At 36.1% G+C, this 23,065-nt stretch overlaps 1 protein-coding gene across 3 annotated transcripts in view; it reads left to right on the top strand.

The window, feature by feature from the left end:
• Positions 1 to 21,924, top strand: part of KHDRBS3 (KH RNA binding domain containing, signal transduction associated 3) — a 90,005-nt gene extending 68,081 nt beyond the window's left edge. The window contains exons 8-11 of one of the 3 annotated variants that reach the window (XM_036403187.1): positions 14,249 to 14,307; positions 17,586 to 18,696; positions 19,115 to 19,171; positions 21,180 to 21,924. In XM_036403187.1, coding sequence (XP_036259080.1) covers positions 14,249 to 14,307; positions 17,586 to 17,677 — 151 coding nt within the window. In that variant the 3' untranslated portion in view covers positions 17,678 to 18,696; positions 19,115 to 19,171; positions 21,180 to 21,924. The remainder of the gene's footprint in view (positions 1 to 14,248; positions 14,308 to 17,585; positions 18,697 to 19,114; positions 19,172 to 21,179) is intronic. The other 2 variants (XM_036403195.1, XM_036403204.1) reach the window with 2 other exon arrangements.
• The last annotated feature ends 1,141 nt before the right edge of the window (positions 21,925 to 23,065 follow it).

The raw sequence follows: 23,065 nt of genomic DNA on the forward strand, positions 1-23,065 counted from the left end.
CTGAAATAGTACAGAATTGTTCTTAGCAAAGTTGAGAACAAAGCTGTTTACACCTGGCATCTGCTCTGCTGTAGTGTTATCACACCCAACTTCAGTTTTGTTGTGTAAATGAATATTTTTCTGTGCTCAACAGCTTAGTCAATGTGAAAAAGCATAGTGGAAAGTTCAAGTGTCATTACTGTTGAGAACTAAAATAATGAAATTAACTTTGTGTCTGATACTTGGCTCGTACAGACACTAAGCTTGATAAAAATATGACTTAAGAAATCTGCAGTGTAGAAACTTCAAAATATGAGACTCTGTAGAGTGTTACATTTCGAGAACAGTTGCTGGTAATGGATTTGTTTTCCCCCCAAAAGACAATTGCCAAAGTAGTCCTCAACTTTTATGTTTGCAATTCTGTTCTGCCTTCTTGCTTGTGCTGTAGGTAAATGGGTTTATTGCACACAAACACTTGGACTTCATTACAGAGTCATTTGCCTGATTCAAAATTAAACATTGCTTGGATTTGATTTTTTTTTTTCCCCACATTAAGATTTTCACTGAGATTTTCTTCCTTTGAACTAAAATTAGGAAAAAAGCAAATCTCCCCAGGAATGAAATTGCTCTTGTGAAGGATTAATACATAAGAATGTGTAAAATTTTCTTAGATACATTTGCACATGCTTAGCTGTCTAGAAGGAGATATTTCATAAAATGTTTGCTTTACCTTATATTTTGCCCATAGTTTCACAAAATATGTATTGTTAGATCATAACAAATTTGTTACCATCTTGATGATTATTTGACATTTTCCCCCGAATTTTATTTAGTGCTCTGTGAAAAAAGAAAACAAGAAAATTTTCACTTGCACTTTCCTCACAGGATATCAACACTCATTTTCTGGCATATTCTCTGGCTTGGCAGAAAGACTTTTAGGATAGTATTGGCAGGCAAAAAATAATAACTATAAACAGCCATCTGAGCTACCTAGACCAGAATTCCTGTCTTTAATCTGAATATCTCAAGTAGTAGCCCATATTGCAAAATATCATTCTGTAACCAAAATGAGATACTTATATTTAAGAGCATTACAATGCCTTTACTATGAAGGAAATTAGGCAAAGTGCATTGTTTTCATAGTTTAGCCTTATTTATTCTTGATTTTTGCCCTTATAAAAAATTGAAAGAAACTGCATTTGCATATGGAAAGCAGTGATGTGTTTAAAATTCATAATTTGGTGACCAGCATGTGGAAATAACTTACTCTTTCCTTTTCTAATTTGAAAATAGAAATCTTGAAGTAATAGTATTTCTCATATGTCTTCTGATACTGATTCCTGTAGAAATACTGTGATATTATTGATACTGTGTATTAAAGAGGAAATATGAGAAATAGGTAGTCAACTGAAAATGAGTTGTCTCTTTAAATTACTTGCAGTAGTTTTTAGTACATGACAAAGTTTGAGTGCAGGAACAGGGCTTAATGCTCACAAGTGTACAATTATGATATTTGATATGGCAGAAACAGCTAAGATTTTCATTTTTGTTTTAAATATTTGGCTTATTTAGTAATTCCTCTGTTAAAGATAGAAACTTGGAATAGAACCTCAAATATCTTTAGGAATTTTGGAGATTTCTAAGAGGTTGCATGACCGCAAATCTGTTGCTGCAGGTGCACAGGAGTGCATTCTCCAAATTCAGTCTTCAGCACCACACAGTGTGACTCTCTTTTATCGCTCTTTTAATCTGGACATTTCAAGTGTAGTTCCCATAAATGGCCAAATGTGAGTTGGATTAGGATGAGTGGCATGTTTAGATATGAAGAGTAGGAAACTGTGTATTTCTGTGTGCATTAAGGTAGTTGAGACTTTGTTCTGCAAATAAAGTATTCCATTCTATGTACTAACTTCTTGCTGACACTAAATCATGAGCAGTTACAAGTTTAATGGTATTTTATTTAACACTCTGTGAATCCTTCCTTGTGCCTGGCAAGCTGAAGTTTGAGTTAAAACCTGCCACAGCACTAACAAGAGAGAGAAACATGAGAATTTTGAGTTATCTATCTTAATGCCCTGTAATCCTATAAAAAATGTTGTTTTCCTTTAGAACATTTTATTATCCACTGTTGCTTGTTCATGGAACAAAGCCCCAAATAGTGCTTCAGGATGTCCTTTAACAGAATTATTTTTTATGGTAGAAAAGACTTAAAACATCCCTTGAAGCTGTACTGTGCTTTACTAGATATCTAATTGATTTTTAGAAGATTAAATTACATGTATAGTTTTTTGCAGAGGGATTGTTGGTAATTTTATCAGTATAAGCTGGGATGTTTAATAAACTGGATTCTTTAGTTTTGTTATAAAAAACCGAAACGATCTAAATTTTTTTCCTAAAAATTGCACTTTCTGGAAGTCAGAGTAGCAAATTCTTCATAGAATCATAGAATGGTTTGGGTTGGAAAGGACCTCAAAGATCTTTTAGTTCCAACCCTCTGCCATGGGCAGGGACAACTTCCAGTAGACCAGGGTGCTCTGAGCTCCATCCAACCTGGTCTTGAACACTTCTAGGCGTGAAGCATTCACAAATTCTCCAGACAGCCTCTGCCAGTGCCTCACCATCCTCACAGTAAAGAATTTCTTTATAATATTTAATCAAAATCTCTCTTCTTTTAGTTTAAAGCCATATCCTCTTCTATCACTTCATGCACCAATATGCAATGTGTCTTTAGGGTTACATGATGTGCAGTCAAGGGCACGTTATGTAATCAGGAATTCCTTCATAAAATTTCTCCTACATACATATTTACTAATTTCATGTGTGCAGTTGTGTGCCAAAAGCCTTGTCAGGATCTTATGGTAAAATATGAATTAGAGTTGTGAAAGCCAAACTCGTGACTCCTGGTGCTGATATTTGCCTATGTCAGACCCATGTAGTCTTGTCACCAGCATGTATGCATGCTTACACAACTTAGCTCACTCTTAAAGGACTTCCCAAGCCTGTCTAAAATTTTAATTATTTACTTGGATTTATTTCAGAAAGTTGGGGGTGCTTTAATGGCCTGGTGTTAATGCTAGAACAATTTTCTTATGAAAATTCAGCTAATAGTATTGTGGAGGAATCAAGAGGATTTAGTTGAATCTTCATTTAAAACTGTAGCTTAAACATTTTCAGCATGAAAAAACCCTAGTTATTTTAAATCTCTGAAATAGGCTTCAAATTGAGCCAAAGTGCTTTTGGTCCCTTGGTGACTCCGTACATGATCCACACAAGTGTTTGCCAGGACAATAAAGGAAATGCGAGGCAAAGGGAAATGGATGCTAATAAATCAATTGTCTCTGTCAGCTCCCAGTTTAATGTTCTCTAGAATACATAAGATTTATCACTGAGGAATTGTAGAATAATGGTGGTGTATGGAAACAAAGTCCACCAGGGAGATGTACTACATCATTTGGATTTAGCGCTGCCATCTGCTTAATGGCATTGAGATGACTACAGAGGTACTTATGATCAACCATTCATAGCAGTGACAGATGCTGCAGAGAGTTAACATGCCAGGGAATGAGGTTTGGTGCTGAAATCCAGATTATGTGGCAAGGTTGCTGAGAAAGGGGGGCTGGGTTTCTTACCTCTCCAGTAGCATTAGAGAGTTTACTGTGTGCTTTTAAGTTTACTGTTGAGAGAGGATGGCTAATACAGTTACTGTAGTGCAGAACAGAATGTGGACAAACCCCATCTGTCTGCTTCATGCACTCAGAAGTTTCAAAGAATTTCTTTAGGCTTGTCTTGCTAGCATTTAAAGTGGGATACTTTGCCTAGGAAAAAAAGAAAAGGTTTTTCTAGATTTATTTTCAGCCTACAACAGAGATCAAAAGCGTAAACTATAAGAGGAACACTCTGTGTACCTCTATGCCACTGCCTGGTCAGGGACAAGAATGAGTCATTTATGTAGCAATGTCATTTTGTGTTTAATTATAGTTCATAATTTTAAAAGTATTTTAGATCTTCAGTCGAGGTGATCTCACCTTCACTCTGTTGCAGAATTTAATCTAAACACACACATAAAAATGGGAAAATTTGGACTTGGAAAAATTGCTGGATTTGTTTACAGTTTTCTGCATTGTTCTGTGGTTTCCACATTTACCTAATACTGCTATAGATTTCTCTTGGCAGCAACCATTTTGTCGTTGACTTAAACAGTGCTTCTCAACTGCTCTTTGTGCATATCTAGCAGTAATTACTATCACTTCCAATCATACCAAAATGTGATAAATTCAAATCCCTGCAAGTTGCTTGTGAGCCTTGGAGCCAGACTGTTAACCTAATCTGAGCTGAGGGAGCTGGCAAATTCTTTTTAGTATACCTAAGTTTATTCAGTGCCACTAAATCATTCTGTGGTTATTGCTGATGTGTTGGGAAGTAAGAATTACACACTGCAGCTTTGTTAGATCATTTACTTAAATGTATAAAAACATAACTGCCCTTGTGGTGAGTCCTAGGCATGTTAAAAATACGGTGTTATGAATTATATAATTGTTCAGGTTGGAAAAGACTTCCAAGATCAAATAAAATTGTCAACCCAGCACCACCATGCTCACCACCAAACCATGTCCCAGGTGCCACATCCACACTTTAAGATTTTCAGGTCTCTTGGGCAACCTTTTTCAGTGCCTGACCACCCTTTCAGTGAAGGAATTTTTCCCAATATCCAGTATTTCTCACATGGCAGAAGACCTTTCCCACAGCCTCCTTTCAGGGAGTTGTAGGGAGTGATAAGGTTCCCCCTGAGCCTCCTTTTATCATCCATTATCTTATTTACCATTTATTTCAAAAGTGACTGATTCAAGACAGAAAATTTCTCTGTAGTGGGGAAGACTATGCACAAAAACCCTGTGGTGTGAAAGATTTGAGGAATTTTGTGTTTGGTAGCTTATGGTAGTTATCTAACAATGGAGAAACTGGATGTTGGGTTGAAAAGGACTTGGAAAAACACCTTGAAAGCCAGCAGTGGCCATTGTTCAACTGATGCTTGAAGAATACAACTAAATTGATTTGCTAAAATCCTTCAGATCCTTAAGTACTGCTTTTTATATTATTCCAGAGGCACTTTAGTTACAAGAGAAGTTGATTCTTGGTATGTAGCTCTTGGAAATACCCTCCTCATTTCCCACTAGGAGCTCAAATTTTGAGGTGTTTTTTGAAACTATGCTTAGTAGTCATACAAAAGATTATGACATTCCTGTTTAATAGGAGGATTTTCATGAAGAGCTGAGCATATGGATTTGAAATTAGCTTATGGAGATGTTGCTATTGGTATTTGAAAGTTAATTACTAACAGTTTGTTTGTGATGCTCAGTGTTTTAAATTTACATTGTTGAGTTTGTCAGCAATCATGCATTTCCAGGATGTATAAATATGCATTATATGCAAATGAGTGTCTGTTACTGTAGTTTTCCAAGATGTAGTTCTCTCCATTTTAATGCTTGTAGCTGTTTGTATTTCATGCTTTGACTTATAAATCAAATCAGTCTGCAGGAGTTTGATTTCTGGGGATTGTGCAAAGGGTTGGCATTCTGTGTTGCTATTGTTTATGAACACCTGGTATGTACCAGAGTGTACTGGAGGTTATAATTCTGTAAAATAAAGCCTTAAAGCATTAGCATAAATAAGCTAATGTAGCTTTTGAATGAAAATCCTGGCATGTAGGATCCTGCTTAATTTTTGCCCTTACATTATTGAAAGAGATTATTTACTGCAGTTTTTCAGATCTAATTTTTCAGATTTAGATAGATGTTTTCCTTTTCCTTCACATGTTAAGATGTGACAAGGTAAACTATTCAGAAGTGCCTTAGTAGCATAATAGGTTTAATTGTGAATCTAGTGTACTTTAATTTTTCTTAAATTGATTTACAGAAATCTGGTCTGAAATGTCAGTCAAAAGGAATATGACTAAGATGATTCCACTGCAGTGATGGAAAAAACACAAGCATATCTCATGGTGCACTCATAAAACTGGAAAATGGAATCCTCATAGTCATATTGGTAGATGGCTTCACTGTTTAATAAATGTTAGGATTACTCTTCATCTTTACTAATTATAAAAAAAAAAATTCATTTGTTTTTTTCCTAATTTTGCCATTAAATTTAAATGTGTCTGTGCCTCCTTATTTAGGAAACAAGTAAAAATGCATTTGGAAATAAACTTAGAAAACGGCTAGAAAAACTAATATGCAGGAGTTAAAGTAGTAAAAAAAAAAACCAGTAACATCAAATTACAAGTATTGAGGAATCAAGAAAAGTCATTATTTAATAAAACTGTATTCATTTTGCATGATTGGTTTAAATTTACTATGGTGATTTTACAGCATCTTAAACCTGGTGGTTGAATTCCACAATACAATTAAATAGGATTAGTAGTTGGTAGGATTTTGAATTTTTTTCTTTGACTGATTGCAGAAGTGAGAACATGAGGAAGGGAAGGGTCAAAGTGGATAATCCAAAATAGAAAAAAAAATCATTTACAGGGAATATTTTGTAAACCTGAAGTGCTGTGTTGTATCCATTAGTGTAAGTAGTGGAATCAGTCATAGCTAAAAAAAATCTTAATTAAAGAAAGGCTTCAAATTAACTACAGTTTGTTTTAAAAATAAGGTTCTTTAAGCTTGGAGGATGGAGGTAACAAAGAGAAAAGGAGAATACCCAGTTGCCAGGCATCAGCAGGATGCTGTAGAAATGTGCTGGATATATGGGCTTTGGAGACAGAGCACAGATAATCAATCTTACAAATTAAAGTTATTTATTTAGAAAGGACTTCTCAAACATCTCACATTATAATTAACTTTCCAGCAATTTGGTTAAGAGATACAAAGTTGAGGAAAAGAGACTACATATTCTCTCCAGACTAGAGAAAGGACATCTTAAATTTTCATTTGCAGACTAGAGAATGACACATAGATATATATATAGGGAAGACTTTCTTTTTTCCCTGGTGTGGGGTGAAGAAGGAGCTTCCCTGGAAACTCACACTTGGAAGCCAGTGCCTATTAGCTGAATGAGAATTCAGGCTGCATCAGCTCAGAACGTATTTTCGTCACAGAACATGTTTTTGTAGAGGAAGATTTGACACTGTTTTGCTGGTTGACAGTCAACACACTTTGGCTGCTTACTAGAAGTAATTGAAAGGTGCAGTTTTCTCTCTGAGCACCCTGTTGTATTCAGTTTGCTTTTCAAGGGAAGAAAAATCTTCTTTCTGTCGGTAAGGAAATACCTACTTTAATCGGGCAACTAAAAATTGGAGATGGTTGCAGGAAAACTTTATAATGGTCTTAATTGTATTTTATTTCAGTAGAAATATTGAGGGCTGTAAATTGTGCTTTTAAGCATGATTTTGATATAGTTCAGGTATAGATGGTGAAAAATAATGTATTACTAACAATCACAACCACATTTATCTTGGTGTAATTGTATCAATAGTGCTGTATGTAAAGCACCTGAAACATGAGTATGGATAGAAGTAGTGGAGCTCACGTGAGGCCAGGAAATGAGTCCTTGCACTTAAATGGATTGAATTGTCCTTAGGAAGACAAGTCCTGCCTTGCTGTACTTGGAGAGGCAAGGTTTGGACCCTGCTGGTGCAAAGGATATTAGGGAAGTACTGGAAAGATCATGAACATGGTAAAGCTTAGTATTAAGCAGCCCTGAAAACAATTAAACCTAAACTTTCTTTTACCAAATGTGTTCCTTGGTGGTACTTTCATTATTTTTGAATTTTACAAAACCATAATGGAATGATACCTTTTCTCTCAAATGTTCTTCAATTTCAACTTGTAAGGCCCCAAATTTTTAGAAAATTGTTGAAAGTTTTACTGTTCCTTCAGTAAATTAAAAGTACAAGAATGTATGATGTGTATCTTCTGGAGCAGTATTTGTGCTGATGGAATTGTGACAAACCACCTGTGCCCTTTTTGAGGGCAGTATGTTAGAGGCAGTGTTGTCTCATACTCCAGTCTGTGACAAGTGACATCATTTTGGATCTCTGACAACAACATATGCAGAACTTGGCGGATAACCAAGAATTACCTGGAATAATACCCCAGATCTTTCTAGTATTACAGTGAATAGTCTAAGGAATTTTTGGCTGATATCTCTCAGTTCTTCACTGGGCTGCTTGCACTGCCCAGAGTAATTTGTCTTTTTGGAGAGAGAGGGGAGAAAACATCTTTTTCTGATGTTAATGTCGTGTCATGTCTTTTTTCTCCATTTAGCAGCTGAAATATGATTGGTACACCCCCAGATAGTTAAAAACATCAAGTTTAGCTTCCTATGGTAGCAGTTCAAAATCTGCTTTGCAAAGCAGATGAGGTGTAGGGTGCCTGGGGCTTGGTTCTAATTCACCAGCCAAACCAAAATGCTGAATTTATGCAACCTGAGTTTTTAGTTTTTCTGCTGGTACTTTCTTATTTAATGTAGTGAATTTTTGACATTAATTTGGTTAACATTTCTCAGGTTGAGGGATGTTTTGTTGCTTTGCTCTGTTCATAGTTTCAAGGTAAAGCTGTAGCTCTTGCTGCTGCTGTTCCTGAGAAACCTTATTTGTACCATGCGCTTCAGTCACCTCTTTTAATTGCCATTTTCCTTTCCTCTCTTGAGAGGTGGCGTGAGAATGCAGCGAGGAAAGACTAACTGAGTTGAGACAGAAATAAGTGGACATTTCACAGAAACTGCCCATGGCAACTGTGTAGAGTTCTGCTAGAAATACCTAATAGATCTGTGCCTGGTAGGTAGCACCAGAATGCAGATGCCTCTGAGGACATTTCAAATTCAGAAGTGACATTGCTCATTTCTGCCATAAAAAGTAATTCCTAAATAGTGATAGCTAAGGGGATCATTGAGAGGGCACTCTGGTCACCTTTTAGGATTACAGGTAACAGATCTGCTGTTTGTATGATCCATTTGAGAGTACAGTAGGCTGTAATTCAAAGAAGATGGTGTCATTTTTCTGTATTTTACAAAGCATTCTTTTAGGGGTCTCAGTTGTTTTCTGAGATCATTATCTGTTTGACAGATATAAACTGAGCTGCAGGGATAAAAATATGTACTACTAAGTAGCAGCAGAACTGGGGATTAACTAAAAATTTATCTACAAGATGCAAGAAAAGATGTGGGTCTCCTCTTGATACTCTGGATTTCTGCTGTCCTGCTGTAAGCTGGGTTCCAGAATAGGATATTCTAGTGATCCACAGAAGCATTGAGAACAGCTACCCAATGTTCAAGACATTACAGAGTTATGAGAAGCTTCACTGCAGTGATTGTTGTCTTGGGTGCTCTTCCTGTTTGCTGTTGGCAGATGCTTTTTGCAGTCAGAAGTAGCTGGGCCTGAAGATCTGACAGGAATGATGGAAAGAGGCTTATCCTTATGGAAGAGTTCTCTTCAGATGTGATCATATCAATCAGGGTCTATCATATAAGAACTCTTGCTAGAGAGAATCCTCATTTGCTTTTTATGTTTTGCTGTTCTGTGCAACTCTGGGTGGAAGCACAAAGGATGGTGCTTGTTGGATCTTCCCTTGGCACAAAGGAAACCTTGGTGTTTGCAAGGGTTTTATTGTCACTTTCTGAAACTGTCCTGGTTTCTACCTAAAGGAATCAAAATTACTTCTGATACTCATGTGAAAAAGCCAAAATTTTGGTCAGTCTTTCCCTAATAAGCATTACTGGAGGCTGAACTGTTGGCAAGGGCTGTTCTTCATCAGAAGCCAAAGACAGTTTCAGATCACTTGGTGCTTAAACTGGGCTTGTCAGTGCTGAAGTCTGGGATTTTCCAATAAACAAGGAGCTTTCAGTCAGAGACCTTTTAATCTTCCCTTAGCAAGCAGGCTCCCTGCCATACTGCTTCTATTTCAAACACAGAAATGTCATAATGCCCGTTCTAAAAGATGCCTGTATCAAATGTAAAGAGCTGTGGCAATCACGTGAATTAAATGCAATATATTTTTACTACCTTTGTGCATTTTTGGAAGTACACTTGGACTGTGTGGTTGATCTGCCTGTTTTAGGCTTGTCCCAAAAATAGCCTGGTGACCTCTTCTGGTATGGAATCATAGGATCATGAAGGCTGCAAAAGACCTCCCAGATGAGTCCAGTCTTTGACCAAACACCATCATGTCAACTAAACCACAGCACTCAGTGCCACATGCAGACATTTCTTGAACACTTCCAGGGATGTTGGCTCTACCACCTCCCACAGCAGTTCATTCCAATGTCTGACCACCCTTTCAGTGAAGAAATTCTAACTGATGTCCAGTCTGAGTCTCCCTGGTACATCTTGAGGCCATTTCCTCTCATCCTATCTCCAGTTACCTGGAAGTAAAGACTGACCCCCCCCTCCCAGGAAACAATCTCTTTCAGGAGCAGTAAGGTCTCCCCTGAGCCTCCTTTTCTCCAGGCTTGTGGCTAAACACACCCATCTCCCTCAGCTGCCCCTCACAGGACTGACTTTGCAGACCCTTCCCAGCTCTGCTGTCCTTCTCTGGACACACTCTGGTGTCTCAATGTCTGTCTTGTACTGAGGGACCCATGAGAGGTGGGTTGAACCTATTGCTGATATCTGTCCTAGGAGAATATTCCAGTGTCTCTAGGCAAAATAACCTAAGAGTTAATTAAGTGTAAAAGGTAAAGTTCCTTAAGACTTCATCATGTTGAGAGCAGTTATTCCTATTTGGTTTTTGTAAACATTTATTCTATTATGGTTCATCAAGATATTTTCAGAAACAAATCAGCTTAGTAGAAAAGCCTGAGAAATTGAGGTCATTTTTCATAGGGCCTTTGAAGGCTTATGTTGAATACCTCTAAATTAAAGTATTTTAAGATACTTCTCACAGTGATTCTAGAGAAATGGCAGGAAGCTTCCCAGTCCTCTTTACTAAATAAAGCCATAGAGAAGCATTTCTGTTTCATCAGCACTGCTGTGCTAGGATCTGAGCTTGCTCTTTTCTGTCTGAAGCTTTTTCTCTTAACACAGAAAACAGGCTCTTCCCCTGGCCTTACTTACACTCTTTAAGCCTCATTTCACACTTCCTCTGAACATTGTAGGATTACTGCCTAGCCCTCAGCAATTAGAAACAACATACTTACATTTATTGTTGTTTTTTGATCCTTCCATAGCATTAAGTGGTTTCGAGTTTTTATGCTGACATACAAAATCAAAGCAATTTTTCTTTGCCATCTCTGTCTTCTCTCTTGTCAGCCCAAAGCCATTATGCTGCAATGGGAATACAAAAGAAGCTAAAAAGAAGGGATATAAGCAAAAGGTCTGTGTGTACAAAAGATCTGAATCATAGCTGATACTCCAGTGCTAATTGCACTTGTACCATTTACTTGATGATTAGGAAGATGCTTGATGACGGAGCTGGATATAGCATGTAATCCAATTTTTTTATCTAAAAAAGTAGATGCATAGGAAATGAAGAAAAATAAAGTGGTTTCATGAGGACAATTCATGTATGAAAACAAAAGAACTCCAAGCAGAGTCCATGTCTAGTTGTGTTGAGTTCAAAAGGGAATAATCCATGTCATGTATGTTTTCTCCTTTTTTTTGTGAAAAGAGGGAGTCACTTGAGATAAAGAAGAAAATTAACTGAGTTTGTGGACTTTTTTTTTTTTTTTACATTTCTATGAGACAAAATGAAAGGAAGAGCAGCAACCTGACCTACCTGGTAGTGGAAAGTGTCCCTGCAAATAGAATTAGGTGATGTTTGTGGTCCCTTCCAACCCAAGCCTTTCTGTGAAAAGACCTTTCCTTGCAGAATAAATCAGTTAAGTGAAGTAAAAAGCTTAATATTCTTCAGTCAGACTGCTAAGATGTCAGAGAATGTATATAAAAAGTCTAAATGTAAAGGGTGATTTTAAAGCAAAAATGTATATCATATCTTCTGTCCACAGGAAGAATTATTTAATGTAGCTACTGAAGTCTTTGTAGCAGAAATTACCTTAATAGTCTCAGTTAACTCAGTTAATGAGTTGAAATTTAGAAGTTTAGTATTGCTTTAGGGTGCTTTGAATAACCTTGCTTTTTGAAGGCAATTGCTCGGAGACAAAATACAGTTCTATAAGCTGTGAGTTCATACACAGGACTAGAATTTTCTGTAATTCTAAAAAAACTCAACCACATTATCATCAGTCTTAGTTGTGAACATCATGGAATATTTATTCAGACTCTTTAACAAATTAATTTTTTTTTCTGTTCTTTTTCTTTTTTTTTCTTTCCCCACCTAGACCTCCTTACAACCATCTCTATGTACCCTTTTCTTTGGGTCTTGAGGTTTTCTCATCTGAAGCTTTGGGCTTGTTTAACACAGAGCTGACTGGAGAATGTTGGCATTATTCATAGAACATGAATGAAGTAGAGCAGGGAGTACTGAATTGCACTGGACAAGTTTCCTTCCCATTGTACCTTGTACTTTTCAAACAGATTATTAATTTTGAAGGGTTTGTCTGTTAATAAAGATGAGTTGTATATATACTTTCAGTATAAGTGAAAGGTTCCTTCCTTTTTGATGTTTATTTGTTTTGCAGTTTGTGTGCTGTAAAGTGAGTCATTTTTTTGTTTAATAGATGTATTAGATCTATGACATGAGACTCCACAAAATCATTCTGACAGGATTGACAGATACAGGGATGGAGCTCAGCTGCTTTAGACTTCTAAACTCGATCACAGTCTTAAAATAAATAAGTTCAACGTGGAAGGATAGTGAATGTCGGTTTTCAGTTCATTGTCAGAATAAAGATTTTTATTACTGGCTGCTGCAGGGAAAAAATGCTTCTTATTCAAACTTTACCATTATTCTGGGGTCCTCCTCACCTGAGAATCCATAAAGAAATGGATTTGTAGGGTTAATTCTTTGTGGATCTTCAAAGTTCAGTTGGTTAAGTTTTTTTTAGGAAGCATTATAACAGCAAGAAAAAATACTCATCCAGACTTTTTAGATATGCATTTGCACACATCAAGACTGTATTTTTTTTTTCTGTCCTGGTTATTTTGAGGAGTTTAAAATGTTTAGTTTAAGGAAAAAACAAACACAAAAAAACCAAAAACAAAAATAAACACAAACTCAAGCACAATAAAGTCTTTTGTCAGTTCAGAAGTAATTGTGATGTGTTGTTTGTTTTATATAAATGCTTTACCTACTAATTCATGTTAAGGCTATAAATTGTTTATTTTCACTCTGGTCTTTATTTTGTTAGCAATCAATCTAATGTTAGGAACATTTTGTCAATATTAGTAATTACTTGCTAGTGATCATATATTAGTGATTTCCTTCTCACTCAGGAGGTGATGCTATGAAAAGGTCTTTCCTTGCAGAATAAATCCATTAAGGGAAATAAAAAGTTTAAGAGTCTACTGATCTGATAGCATCATGTCATAGAGTATTTTCCAAATATTGTCAGCCCTGAGTCTGGCTGTGGTTAGAAATAAAAGGAAAAGAACTATTTAGGCACTTGTTTTTCATATTCTACAGACTGTGTTAAAGACTACACGTAGGTAGACTTGGATGAAATACAAGAGCATAATGGAATTATGTGTAATAAGGGCCGTTCTTCAGTTTCCATTTAGGGGTCTTAATACAAATATAAAAACCCTTATGAAAGGGAGGACTGTTTTAGGCCATGATTATGGCATTCATCCATACTTTTGAATCCTAACAACTACAGATTTCATCTTTGAACATAGTTCCTATTGTCATTTCTTCCTGTTAGAATGACAGCCTTTATATTTGTGTTCTGCTGTCTTGTTTTGAAGACACTGGAACTTGTACACACAGCAGATGTATAACCTTCCAATCACCAAATATTTGCCTTTTATTGCATTCTTATCAGATATATATCTTTGAAGATATAAAAGCAAAATACTAGTAAGTGATGACAAGGAACGTATAGATGAATGACTGGTTCAGTACCTACATCTCCATTTTTTTCATTAATATTTGTAAGGTCTTTAACTTTCCCGACTATAATTTTAAATAAAAAATTCCCACATCCACATTTACAATGTGGATGAGTAACCAAGTGATGAAAAAAAAATCCTGAATGAAATTAAATACAGTTTCTAATCCATAAACAAGCAGGACCTCAGTTGTCACTGCCACATGGATACTTACTTTTCTTAGGGCATGTGCTATATCCCTCAAGCTCTCTTTTCAGAGGTAGAATGTGTAATTATTTCTTCTCATGTTTTCTTCCCTGCTCTCTCCATGTCCCTCTTGCCCTGCAGTGGAGCAGATTACTACGACTATGGCCACGGACTGAGTGAAGACACCTACGACTCCTATGGTGAGTGGCCTTATCAGCTCAATCACTGCAGCAACAGACTCTTGGAAAAAAAAAAAATAACATAATGAAAGGATAATTTCTGTCAAGCAAGGCTTAGTCCTGCAGCAGGCAATGGCTGCTCAGGGATTCCTGAGATGTCAGAGCTTCTCGTGTGCTTATTGAGAAAAATGCCCTCTGTGGTCTGTTAGCTAAAGCAGTCATGGGAAACTAAAACCAAAGATGCAGAGAAAATAAAACTTAAATCACGATGCATGCTGCCTTTTCATGTCTCATTCAGTAAGATTTAAGAAAAAAAATGGGGGTGGAGGACCTTTTTCCAGGAACTTTTGGCTGCCAAAAGCAAATGCCTGTGGTGTGGCACAGCTTGCATTGAGACTTGGTACAAGGTAGGAATCTGCTGAAGCTCCCAGCTGAACTAGGGCCTAATTGAGTGTGGTTTAGCTTTGTATGGTCCTTTTGTTTTAATTCATTTTCATGCATCAGTCGTGGGAAATCAAGCAGGGAGTCATTATGTAAAGGTTAGGGAAGTACTTTAGGTAGCTAATAGACATGAGGGCAGGGGGTTACTCTGTATAGAGACAAAACAATGCATAATGAAGCAAAAAAAACATATGCTAGTTGTAAAGATCACTTTTTTTTTTCTTTTCTTTTTTTTTAATATACAAGTGTGATAGTGACAGGTTTAATTAAAGAAATCTATTACGGGTTAGAAGCATAAAGCATTTTAAAAGGCACCTTTGATTAAGGAAGAAATGTTAAGTCTCTGGCTAGAGATCAGAGAAATACAATTTAGGTCTCTCAAATCTCAAACATTTCAGGGTTGTTAGTAACCTGTGTAAAAGATGTGATTCTGAGTAATGAATGCTTCAATAACTTCAGAGCTCTACTTGAAATTTTCTGAGGTCTGTTTCTTTAACTCCATGTGGAAGTGCTTCCTGCTTGAAACTAAAATGACCTTAACTAAGCTGTGATAAATGCACCTAATGCAGTAGTTTGCCCAATATACCTGCTTAAACTAATTCTTTTGCTTAAGGAGAAAGTTCATCAAAAGAAGAGGTCACTTGAAATTCCCCTGTCCCCCAGCACTTTCAGTTGGTGTTGGATAGATATATGTCTTAAATCTTAATTTCAGCATTAAAATAAACTGTTTGCCATTATAAATCTGATATTTTTAAGACTATTTCAGTAATGCAAAATTGATGAGGGAAAAATGTGTGAAACTGCTTAATGTAGATAGACTGATGGGGAGAGATATTGATTGCAATATTTAGGGTTGAAAATATGGATTTCACATTTCTTTTGCATTTAAAATTGGTTTTCTATTTATCAAAGTACAGCCACTCAGAATAATAAGTGATGTATTTATTCAAGTTGAAAGAAAAACTATAAATACCTTGAAGAATGATTATGGGTTGAAGCCACTGTGCTTTTGCACATATAAATAGTTACACACTTTATTTCTTAAGTATATCCCTTAAAAGCAGAGTTAGAGATTAATAACCATCTTCACTGTATGTAAAGAACAAAATTAGTAACACTGCCTAGTGAGCAGGTAGTTGTCTAGTGGTGGCTGGGAGGAAATTCAGATTCCCAGGAGGTATCTCAACTTTTCCTTTGAGAAACTGAGGTGACAATCCAGAGGATGTAGGGAGAATATCAGTGGTTTTAGCATTTGGCGCCCTGAACAGCACCAAAATGAAAACTGAGAAACAGTAAGATAACTCTACCGTGCTGATTTGTTCAACGGCTTGAGGAAGAGCAAGTATTCCCCTTAAACTGTAACCAAGACTTTCAATTTAATCAGTTCTTGCAGCAGTGTTTAAAACCTAGGATATTTTTAATTCCTTCCTCTCAGTCAGCTACCAGTGCTATTATGCTCAGGGTCTTTTTTAATGTAAATCTTGCTTTCTGTGTGATGAAGAAGCACGAGAGGTTGTTACCAGATGCCCCTGGAAATTGCCTGAGGTGAAAGTTTAATTCTTTCAGCCTTACACCAAATTTGAACTTGTTCCTTTTACCTCCTAGGCAAATGTCCTGACCACCTGGGTATGATTTATAGCCTGGACTCTGCAGGCAGCCACCTACCACCTTACATTATTAAAAAGTAGTTAGGATGAGGCTTCTGCGAAGGGATTGTGAAACTGAACCCTTGACATATGGGATCCTTGTCATCTAATTTCAGATATCTCATGTCAGAGCAAGTTACCTCAGCCTTCAAATTGCAGGGGTTCTTTTGAGTTCTTTTTTTTTTTTTTTAAGACAAAGTGATGTCTACATTTATTCTGCCATACATTTGGATTCCACCTTTAGTTTCTGGATTGCATTGGGCTCACTGGAGCACCTGTCTGTTTAGGGCAAGGCAGTTTAGCAAAAATAAGTAGGGAAACACATACACTGTTTTAATGTGTGTTTTCTTTTGGGCTTTTTCTTTAGTGCTGCTTTTTTATTTTTGTTCTCACAGATGTGGCATAGTACTCTGATTTGATTACATCATTAAAGTGTAGCTAAGTACTGTTTCCTTATACTCTGCCTTTAATTATATGTTTTCCCTTTTGCAACTGCCTGGCATAGTAGGTCTGACCCTCATTTAAGATAATAATTATTGCTACTTTTAAAAATATTTATTACCATTAAAAGGTGGTAGGGTTATGAATCATTAAATACAGCACAAGCTTTTTTTATAGACTTATTTTATAGCCAAAATTCAAGCAACCAATGTTACTTGTTCTTTTAATATATTTTTTTAATAGCTCCTATTTCTTGCATTTCAGAGGAGGTGTGCATTTACCTCCAGAGAAATGGAATATTGGCCCTAGCATGTTAAAAGCCACAGGTGTTTGTAGTGATACTTGAGGCTTGGTTTGCATGTTTGAATTAGGCCTAAATTGGCACTGATGCAGAGAAACTTATTTCTGAGGGCAGCTTATTTCCTCATACATAATTCATGCCTTCATTTCATCCCATTGCAATTATTGCTGTGTCTGCTACAGGAGCTGACATTTCTGTGCATTTGCAACAAGCAGGTCCAGCTGAATTTCCACCAGCTGTAGATATTTTGGCCATTATCCTCTCATGTTCCCTGCTCCTGTGTGCTGAGAAATCACTGTGGGATAGCTCAGATAGATGTGCTGTACCCAGATTTCTTGTTTCAAGTGTTAGACTTGTACACCTTGGTTTCTGTCAACAGAATGTGGCTGCTTGATTCACAGATAAGAAAAATTACATTCAGCATCTGAGAATGTTGGAAGGGCTCTGACCATATTTTCTTTTCCTTGTAGGGCAAGAAGAATGGACCAACTCACGACACAAGACACCTTCTGCAAGGACAACAAAAGGAGTCTACAGAGACCAGCCATATGCCAGATACTGATTGTACTGTCTGATGTTGTGAAATATCCAATCTCCACCAGTCCTGTATACTGTTCAAAGTAATTTTTTCTATGAACAAACCCTTTTTATTAACTCAAAGTGCATAAAATTCTGAATGGATGGACTGAACTTTAAACATTTTGTTGAAAGAACAACCTGGACAGAAAGATATGTAAAACAAGGAACTTTGTTATTTCCAAACTGTGTTTGAAAAAATAGGTGATCAAAAAAATAACCTTTGATTAACTAGTGTTAAACAAAAAATAGGTTTACTAAATACGTTAGTCCATTCTTTTTAACATAAGTGTAACCTTTTATTTTAAAGGTTTTCAACAATTTAGTTTTTAGCTTTTATTTTCAGCCATTTGCTAGATTTTCTCTTTGCAAACATGCGTAAAAAGGGAAGCAAACTACAAATGCGAATAATGTGGTATTTTGTAACTCAAGTCTTGAAATGTTCTGTAGTGTTAAGCAAAGTTTTACCCTTGCTTGATACTAAATAAACTTTTGAAAGAAAATCAGTGTGTGTGAGATTAATTTTATGCTTTATCTTACAATAAAACTTCATAAATAGTAGTAAACAGGGAGAAGTGTTTAACAGTGATCAGCATAAAAGGCTCATATTAAACATTGTGCAATTTCTTTTAAAACAAAATGGTTTAAACCTAAATGTATCTCTCTATATACTCACATTAGATATAAATGCTGTTTAAAATATCCAAATGGTATGGATCTGCTTGAGTGCCACATTAAATCAAAATACTTTTGTTTAAAAATGGTTTAAAATAGCTAATGAATTTTCTGGAAAAAGATGTGACTAGTTTTCACCTTGTTGAGCATTTTTTCACTAGTGCAACTTTGGAATTTTTATGAGAATTTTGGTACCTTAATGACCCACCTCGCTCCGTGCTGGAAGCAATAAACACAAAGCTTTTAAAGACTTTCTGACTTGACTAATTGAGGTCGCTTTCGTCAGAGGCAGAGGATGTGTAACCCTTAAAACGGTCTTCATTTCCAAAGGTAAATAAATCAAATAAGATTTTAATCTCACTTAAGTTATCTTAATATAACCAATAAAAACAGGGAGGCTACAACTTAGAAAGTTTCATTTTAGAATGTAGGAAAGACTTGTGAGGACACCTAAATTCTCATTTTAAAACGTTTAGTTTGTGTTAGTCATCTAAAAAGCCTTAGCTTAGCTAGTTAAATTTGGACAAACTATTCCCTATTAAACAACTGTAAAACCTCATAACCAATAGTTTGTAATATATTCTTTTTCCATAAATTCTAGTAACTTAAACATTGCAAATGTTATCTAAAGCCTTTTTTTAAGCATTGCTTCTATTAATTACAGTTTGATTTACATTGTTTTCTTTAGTTTTTATTTTAAATTCTTTGAAATTTAGTTAAAACATCTTTTTTTTTCCTCTCTTGTCAGGAAACTCACCTCCTTGGACAGCCAAGAGAACAAAAACCCTAATCTTCTGATGCTTTGGTAGGTATCTTTACTCATCTCTGAAATTATTAGATAGATAATGGAACTTTTGATCAGGTGCTTAATTCTGCAGAAAGCTTTAAGTTATGTGTCACTGTCTGAGTTCAATTCTGGTAGGAAAAGTAATAGTTTTAAACTTTCATTAATCAGGACCTTAAGCTGTCACAGTGTCTGGACACTCCCCTGGCAGTTTATTGAAGGGTGTGCATAGCTTTGGCAACATCTCGAACAATTAAGTCTTCGATTGGACAAGGGAAGCTGAAGAAAGCAAATGTAATTTGATGCTCGTAGTTTTCAAATAGGAATTTAAAACTCTAATCTGGTCAACAAACATGTCTAAAATATGAAAAATACATTTTGTAAACTGATTTTCAAAGCAGGCATTTCTGCACAAGTAGCAGACTGATTTCTGGCTTTAATTGAAGGAGAACAAATCCATTAAGAAACATTAGCTGAAGAATAGCTGGCTCTACTGTTTCTGGTCAATTCAATATACAAAGTAAGAAATAATTTAACTGTATTTATGCTCAGATGGTGTATATTTTAAATAAAACAGATTTTTTTCTACTTGGACTGGTAATTCTTCCTGCTAACCTCATGATCTCAGTGTTTTTAGTTGACAAGGCTCAGATAAATAGAGCTTTATACTGTGAAATATTGCATAAGTTGCCCTGCCTCTGTGTACTGCAGTAAATTTAAGAGGCTGCTGTCACAGGCTAAAGGAACCTTTTGTACATACAAAATGGCTTTAGAACTGTTTTGAGTGTTTTAAGGGCTTAAATCAAAGGACTCTGAGAGTAGCAGAGCTTGAAGATTTCTCCCCTTTGGGGCTCAGAGGGGAAAGATTTAATACTAGCTGCTAGAATTGCTATGGCAAAACGGAATATATAAACATCTTTTAAAAATATTTATAAACATTGGCACAATCTCTCCTGGTCACATCTTAAATCACATAATATGATGAATTACATAGGAAGTGTTCATCTACAAACATCATGTATTATTTTAAATAAACAGAATGAAACTTCAGGGGTTGAAACTAAAATACCTAGTAGCAATGGTGGCTAGTAGATAAATAAGTGAATCAGAAGTGGATTCAGTGTTCTGTATTGTTTATCCAACTCTCATTTATTTAATGCAATATTTTCTTATTGCCTCCAGTATGGAGGATGACTGTGTGATCAGCATGTGTGATTTCTTCCACTTCGCTGCTACTCTGCCTGAAGTCCTAGAGAACCTTAAATTGTTTTAGGTTCCCTTCAGGGTGGAAAAAAGTGTCTCCCTGAAAATAGAGGCTCTAAGTGCGCCACTGAATGATTACCATATGAATGAAGTCTTCCTTCTTCCAATGCTCTACATCTTATTTCTCCTAAGAAAATGGGTTTCCATGCCTCTTCAAAAAAAGAAAGTATCAATTCTCATGTCCTATGTGTGCACAATAAACTACATCAGTTCAAACAAATGGTATTGGATATTCTTCAAAACTATATTTTTGCAGTGCAAAACTTATCTTGGCATTTCCTCAAAGCATGCACTAACATTGTTCTGCTATTGCATTTCTCTTGTGGGTAGTTTTTTTTTTTCCTATGGAGTAATCTCTTAAATTAAATCAATTTGATCTTGAGCAGAGGGAAAAATAATCTAAAAGGTCTCTACATGAAAGAAAAGCAATGTAGAAGGCAGCCTTTTTTCCATTGTGACAAACTTAAAGGTGTGTTTTTATTCTAGTAGAGTTTTGCACTCTGACACTGGCCTGTTACTGTATGTTACTGGTCAAAAAGTCATGTTAATGGTCATAATATCAATAATTTGCCTTTATTGAATCTTCTTATAAAATTTCCACTGAATTTCAATGATAGCAGTTTCTGCAATGCTTGCCTAGATCCACATACATTTATTATATGCAGAATGGTCTGATTCCTCTAGTTGCAGTCTGTCAGGCTTCAGAGAATTCATGATCTCTAGTCTCAAGATATATACAAATAAAGTGTATTTTGCTCTTTTTCAGGAACTTCTGCCATGTTAATTATGGACTGCTTAGAGCACTGTACTTATCTGTATGCTCAGACACTGACGAGACCGAGTATGAAAATCCTGCTCAGCATTTCTTGTATGAAAGCCTTAAAGTGTATAACAGCATACACTTTTTAAAAATAATTGTATATTGAAACTCTTAACTGTATAGTGATGCAACAATGTTTATTTGGAGCTCAATAAAGAATTTCCATCTAAGATCCTCTTACAAAGCAATAATGCGACCTCCTTTCCTTTAGTGACTCTTTTTAGCCTTATGCAGCAAGTGTGAGAGAGTGTGTGAAGTCTCATGACTAGAACTTAAATGCTTCTGGAAATAGCTTGTCTAATGTATGAACAACATGGATAAGTTAAAATGAAGATTGGTGTTTTCTGCTGAAGCTTTTTTTAATAGCTAATTGTAAACAAGTCTGCTCCAGACAAGATTCTTGGGTAGAAATAATGCTCCAACTTCCATTTCCTTCAAAAACTTGTATAAAAAGAAGGTGTTTAATCCCTGTCAATTATACTATGCTGCTTATTCTCTTTCACTTGGTGTTTGATGCATAGGAATCTTTTCTCTAATACACAGTCGCAGGTTTTCTAGTAGTAGAGTCTTGGATGAGGCTTTTACACCTTGATAAATCTTGTATCCAACAGTCATGTTTCCTCAGTGCTTTCTGTTTTATATTACTTGTGATTGTGATAATTTGTAACAGAAATAAAGTTCTGATAATTTATTTTCTTCTGTTCTTTTTCATAAATACTGCTTGCAGAGCATGTGTGCCTCATTCATCAATTATGGTTCCATCAGATGCATTTTTCTTCACTGAATCTCAATTTATTGCCAACAAAAGTATAATTTTGCTCTGTGTTGTTGCTGTTTTGAGCATAAACAATACCATTTGACAGTTTCACACCAAAATGCTGCCTCTTCAACAGGTTTTCATAACTTCTGATTCCATATACTGGCTACTGAAAAATAGCTTTGAAGATGTGGGGGTGTGGATAAAAATAAGATTTCCTATTAACTGTGGCACCAATCAAATTATCTTGAGTAAGGCAGTTTTTAATAGACTAGTAAACTGACCATTAAAAAGTATGTATGTTTAAACTCTGAATATTTAAGGTGATTTTGTCAGTTAATCTCACCATCTGGAGAGGTTTTCCCTGCCTTCATCTCTCACTGTGCTAAAACTGCATTTCTAAAATATTTTCTCCAGCCAGGAATAGTAATTATTTAAATAAGTGAAAGCAAAATCAAGGAAAAAAACTTCTTTGAATGAGCACAAGAGATGTATAATAACGATTCCTTCAGACTGACAGGCAGGAGCCTCTGGTGTGGAACAGCACCTGACATTTTAAATGCAGGCCAACTATAAAAACTGTGTATAGATACTGCGTGGGGAATTTAGATAAGCAGAATGCAATTTCACTTTCTGTAATTTGGACACCAGGATTGCCAGCACAAGTTCATTTGAGGAGTGCTGTGAACTACTCAAGGAGTGAAGTATCACCTTCCACTCTGGAGACATGGGCTGTTTAAGGGCAATACTAAAATATTTTTGGCTAGTATGACTTACGTGACTGTCAAGGCTATCTAGAAAATGCGGCTTTCCTGGGGTCTTGTCTGATTGCTGAGTGGCCTAAGAGGAACCGCTGGGGTCTGGTCCAAGTGGGCTGCCTGTGGCCATCCAGCTGTTGGGGTTACAGGTACTTTGCTTGGTTTCACTGAGAGTTTAAGGACTGGCTGTCCCTGGCCTGGACTTTCCAACCCAAACCATTCTCTGACTCTGTGGCTCCATTTCTGCTGGGTATTATCATCACTGGGTAAAAATATAAGCTTTTGTGATTGTGTTCTGAGTGAAATCTGGGTCTCAT

This window comes from Molothrus ater, chromosome 1 (genome assembly GCF_012460135.2).
Source record: "Molothrus ater isolate BHLD 08-10-18 breed brown headed cowbird chromosome 1, BPBGC_Mater_1.1, whole genome shotgun sequence".
NCBI classification, from domain to species: domain Eukaryota; kingdom Metazoa; phylum Chordata; class Aves; order Passeriformes; family Icteridae; genus Molothrus; species Molothrus ater.